Consider the following 5,344-nt stretch of genomic DNA (forward strand, 5'->3'; position numbering starts at 1 on the left):
CTCCTAAACATGTTCGTCAAAATCGTAAACAAGTTGTTATGTGTTTACAACTTTCAGAATATCTAAATAAAAACTGTTATACATTCCATGATCAATTTTCCGATCGATAAAAGCTGCACAACAAAGTTTCTTTGTTCTCCTATCAAAATTAAAATCCATTTAAATCACTTTCATCAACATCACTTTCACCAAAGGACCACGAGAAGCAAATTGGCTATTCCGTGCAAGCTGTGTTGGACGTCTTCGAACAACTGAGACATGTTAAAAACACTTGATGCGTTCATTGCTCCAGAGAAAATCAAGATTCTTCGAAGATATGGACTTAGTGTTTAGTTAGATGTGTTTTAAGTTGGTAACAATTGAAAGCGAACACTAAAACGCCAATTTAGTGTACGACCACGTGAGATCTCTTGCATATTAATGAGGTGTCAAAACACTTGTACCCGTGTATAGGCTGCAACCCTAATTTTGGCCCCATTTTTCCGGGGAAAAAGTGCAGCCTATCCGCGGTTAAATACGGTACTTGATGTTACACTGGGTTGAGTGAATGATGTCATCAGTCCTCTCATTTGCATATTTTTTTTTTTCTAACCCTGGATCTGAATGCAGATATTTCCAAACGGCAAATGGAATTCTATGTGACTCTGAAACCTAAAAATTCAAGGAATAAAAATTTGGCCATAGTTCTAAGCATTTTAAGTACACTAATCTGTGCAGGATAGAAACATCAAACATTATGCTGGAAGTATTCACACATATTGCCAGTGCTGTATGATCTTCATTGACTGCCAGTTAATTGATGCAAGTCATTCTAAAATCATTATTTTACTTTTAACTTTTTTAGTTTTAAAGTAATACATGGGTTATCTCCACCTTAGATATCTTTACAACAAGTGAAACTCTCAGAGCGTTCTAAAGAAAAAATAAATAATACTTCCCGCACTCAGGGCAAGGTTTTTTCAAACCCTAACCCTAACCCTAACCCTAACCTTAGTTAGTTAGATAAAGTATGTTATGTTACGTTTCGTTGATAAGGACATGTAAATAGCCCTATACAAGTGTCAAATAAAATTAAAATGAAACTTCCCCTCAGTAGCTGAATTAACCATTAATGGCTCAAGAGTCTTCACAAATTGAATACTAGGGTTTTGGCTAAAAGGGATGACTCAAAAGTACCTTCTTGAGCCCACAGTGCACCACCAAATAGACCATGTTCTCACTTGCAGCAACTGATGACCGGAAGAAGGTTCTCTCAGTTCATCCTTTTTCACTGCCAACAAATGTCAGACACTTACAGACTATTGGTGGTTCAAATCACTGAGAGAAAAAAAATTCTACCGTAGGACTTACCTCTTCTGGTCATCTGTTCCCATTTGACACCTTTGAACTACATGTCTGAGGTCCACACACCCCCACACATTGATACCAAACATTGCTGACAGTCTTTTCACATCATCCTGGATACCAACACCAAACTTAAGAATAGTCTTGTCCTGCAGAATTTCTTCCAAAATTTGAGGCATTTGACCCTCCATTTTACATAGACGAACAAGAAAACAGTCACATACGGGAGTTGCAATCTGTAACAATGCAACAGGGGCATTCACTTGGCCTTTAGTACTTACCCACTCGCAGTCAATTCCAAGGTAATTCATCCTGAAAGGATATTGTGAACGATAATACTGCAGAAGCGTGTCACAGGAAGATGCATCGTCCAGAACAAAAACTCTTGCATTCTTTGGTTCCTTGGAACGCTCCCTTTCTTGAGACAAGCATATACTTGACCTTTTCCGGATATGCTCATCAGGCCCAAAGAAAAGAATTTGGAGAAACCACTGCAGAAATGCGACAAAGCAGATAACTAACGAATAAAAGCTCTTTTTGTGTCCTTTGTTTAATTTGATCGGTGATGTGTTTTCGTGGTCGTTCAGGCATTTGTGGTCAACGTTGACTTTCTTTGAAACATTTCCAGTCGTGCTCTCGCCCATCTCTTCCATTTCTAAGATTAAAACCGAGATGGGAAAGATAGTGTCGCTTCTTGTTGGCAAAATAAGTTCACCTCAGATGTCCGCCATATTGTGGAATAAACTCGTTCCCAGTCTTTAATTCTTTAATATTACAGGGGGAAAATTTAATACAAGTGGACATGAATTCGGGAACGGGGATCAGGGCTTATTACAGTAAACTAAGGAGTTTCAGTGAGAAAGTGAGTGGTGGCGTGGAAACTGGGAGCAGCGACTGGTATTTGTTTTTAAACATCTAAAAATTTTTGAAGAAAGAGGATACCGGAAATGTACGTGAAAGTGTTTAAAAAGCGAAGAAAGGTGTGCATATCTTTAGTATGTGTCGTAGGCGTTACTATTTTATAAGCAAATGGATAATTTCAAAACAATGGCATGTCACTTCATTCTTTGAATTTAAACTTCTGTTCTCAAATTTCTGGCCCCTTTTCAGAAAAAGAGTAACGAGAAATGCTGAGCGTAGTTGTGCAAATGTCAATTTAAATTTATTGACGTGCTTGAGAACAGACTTAGAGATATAACTACCGAGTGGGTGGGGGGAGTGGAGGGGTTTTGGCAGGAAAAATAGGAACCCCTCCACTCCCCCCACCCACTCGGTAGCTATATCGCTCTCCCCAGTTCGCGCTCGCTTTTAAAAACAAGGATTGATGGCGAATCCCGACGATCAAACGGAAAAATAGGGGACTGTGAACAGTCTAGAATAGACTGGAAACAGTCTCTTATTTTTCAATGACACAGTTGAGCGCGCGATTGCATGACACGCCCCGTTTTCACCACTAATTTGCATAAAATAATAATTTCACTCGTAGTGCGTGGTTCTGAGGAAATAAGGACGACTGCTCGTGGTCTAGCTCGGGAATTGATTTTCTCTTCACTCAACGGTTGAAGAAGTTGAAGAACAATTTGACTCGGTGGTCAAAGACTGAACATATACGGTTGAATGATGATCAATGACGACCCACTGGAAAAGTACTCGACTCGAAGGCTGTGACTGTAAGAATCCCTTCCACGACGTGTACGTGACGTTATTTTGGGTATCAATACCCCGGATAATAGACATGACCCACCACAATCGACTGAGCATGCTTCCGATCTTACATTCAAATTTTGATTTTTTTTTGGCTAATGTCAAGAATAGTAGGCTGCCTCGCTAACGCTAGCCAACAAATAGGCCATTTGCATGATGGCGTCATTTACTACCAAGAGCAGACTGCTTTGAGTTGCTTCTATATTGTCAGGCAAATTGGTTTCCAGGAGAGAAGAAGCATTTTGACAAAGCATTCTGCACTCGGTAGTAAAATGATGCCATCATGCAAATGGCATATTGCAATCACCTGTAGGGAATTTACTGAATACTGATTGGCTGAGACACTTCTGACAACTGTCGTAAATCCGGCTTGTGGTTATATAACTAGGACGTCACGTTTTGGTGTTACGTAATTACCGGGTTGCCATATATGGCAATCCAGGCAGAACATGAGTAGCATTTCTCCGTTTTTAATTTTTTCTTTTCCGCGTTTTCAAAAGGAAAAGTTGTCACTATCCTGCTAAGTATTGTCTTTGTGCCTGGAGTCTTCTGTGCGTATCTTTGGTAGGTTTCAGGAAGTAGATTTTATCCGCTGGATACAGTACAAGCAATGGCAGCAAACCCGATGTAACGCGAAGGATTGATTTTTTTATTGGATCTTAACAGAATACACCCTCATGAGATCAAGAAGAAAACTCAAATCGTTAAAGAGCACAATCGCTGAAAAATGAATGTGTGGAGTCTTAAAAGCGACGATTAATGGACTACGGCAACAATTTGCATCTTTCGCCGTCGGATATCAAAGTGAGCTGTATTTCTTATACTTTACTAATTGTGTTATGTTCAACACTGAAACCAAATGGCAAATACTCTCGTAACTTTTTCTGGTTGGATATGGGTTAACAAACTCAGAGAGGGAATCGGACACCTTGAGTGGATAGTCGGATCCCTGTTGTCTGGCTATTTGTAATTTTGTTTATTCGTATTCAACTATGCACAGTCTTCAAGTAAAAAAAAAACAAGTGTTTTTTTGACTAATTAACAATTACATTACGAGCTCGAGATTTCTATGAGGTGATAGTTGATGAGGCCGAAGGAATTCTTACTAAAATTTACTTCAAATAACGGTTTCCAATTATTTCTTGACGTATTATTAGACTTTGCGCCTGAAAAAGATCAACAATAAAAGGGGTGCTAGACACACCCGCCTGGTATGTTAGCTACGCCATACTGATGAAGCCCAAAAGGCCGAAACAGCTGTCCATGGCTGCTAATTGACCGGGTGAAATGGTTGTGCGCATGCGTGATGTGTTGGCCACGCCGGCTTGGTGTTAGCGTGTGTCATTTTGCTTTTATTGTTGTTTTTAATTTACGTGACACACCGATTTCTTAATGTGATCCACCTTCCCACACGCTTGCCGTGGGAGAACAGTTTGGCTGTTCCCAACCCAGCTTACCACATGTATGGCATGTGAAGCTGCCACTTAAAGGGGTGCTAAACACACACCCGCATGGTATGTTAGCTACGCCATACTGATGAGGCCCAAGAGGCCGAAAGAGCTGTCCATGGCTGCTAATTGCCGGGTGAAATGGTTGTGCGCATGCGTGATGTGTTGCCCACACTGGGTTGGTGTTAGCGTGTGTCACCTTGCTTTTATTGTTGTTGAAAAAGATCGCTCGGATTGAATTGCCATTTTAAATCTAAGTTGTGCGCACGAGCGCATCAGATTTTTCAATAATTTCAACTTTTTTGAAGGTCAAGAAGCCGTAACTGTCCTTCGTTTAGACTTCTCAGAAATTTTATTACCTATTTGCATCCACATTTTGGAAAAACGAAGAAGAACGTCGTTATTTCCAAGACGACCTCCAGCCACTGCATACTAATGGCTGATAGTGTTCAATGCCTCAGCCAATCAGATTACAGCATTTCCATTAGTATACTAGTAGAATTCTGCTAATTCTTGTTAGTCAAGAAGTATTTGAAAGAAAGCTTGTCCAATTCTTGCGTCATCATTTAATGGTTCTTCACAAAAGGGTTTGGTCCTGAAGTGAGACGTTTATTTAAGTCCGGTTTAAAATACAGAAAATTTTCGGCACGGCTCGTGTGAAATTGGCACGGGCGCCTAAAAAGAGCTTGGCAAACTTTGTTTACACTACACCATTTTTACAGTATCAAAAATACCGTGCCAAAATTTTTGGGCCCGGGTAAGTTCTCTTGTAGACATGCGCAGTTCAATTATAATCAAGAACGTCTGCGTGATTTTGGTGGAGAATGAGAAGCCATCTTGAAATATAC

General features: G+C 40.1%; 1 protein-coding gene across 3 annotated transcripts in view; it reads right to left on the bottom strand.

Annotated features, from left to right (window-relative positions):
* The window catches only part of LOC138009551 (exonuclease 3'-5' domain-containing protein 2-like), a 14,378-nt gene extending 12,285 nt beyond the window's left edge, over nucleotides 1-2,093 (bottom strand). For 2 of the 3 annotated variants that reach the window (XM_068856628.1, XM_068856626.1), the window contains exon 1: nucleotides 1,351-2,093. In XM_068856628.1, the coding sequence (XP_068712729.1) occupies nucleotides 1,351-1,997 (647 nt within the window). In that variant the 5' untranslated portion in view covers nucleotides 1,998-2,093. The remainder of the gene's footprint in view (nucleotides 1-1,350) is intronic. The other variant, XM_068856627.1, reaches the window with a different exon arrangement.
* Nucleotides 2,094-5,344: the final 3,251 nt, after the last annotated feature.

This window comes from Montipora foliosa, chromosome 7, assembly GCF_036669935.1.
Source record: "Montipora foliosa isolate CH-2021 chromosome 7, ASM3666993v2, whole genome shotgun sequence".
Taxonomy (NCBI): Eukaryota; Metazoa; Cnidaria; class Anthozoa; order Scleractinia; family Acroporidae; genus Montipora; species Montipora foliosa.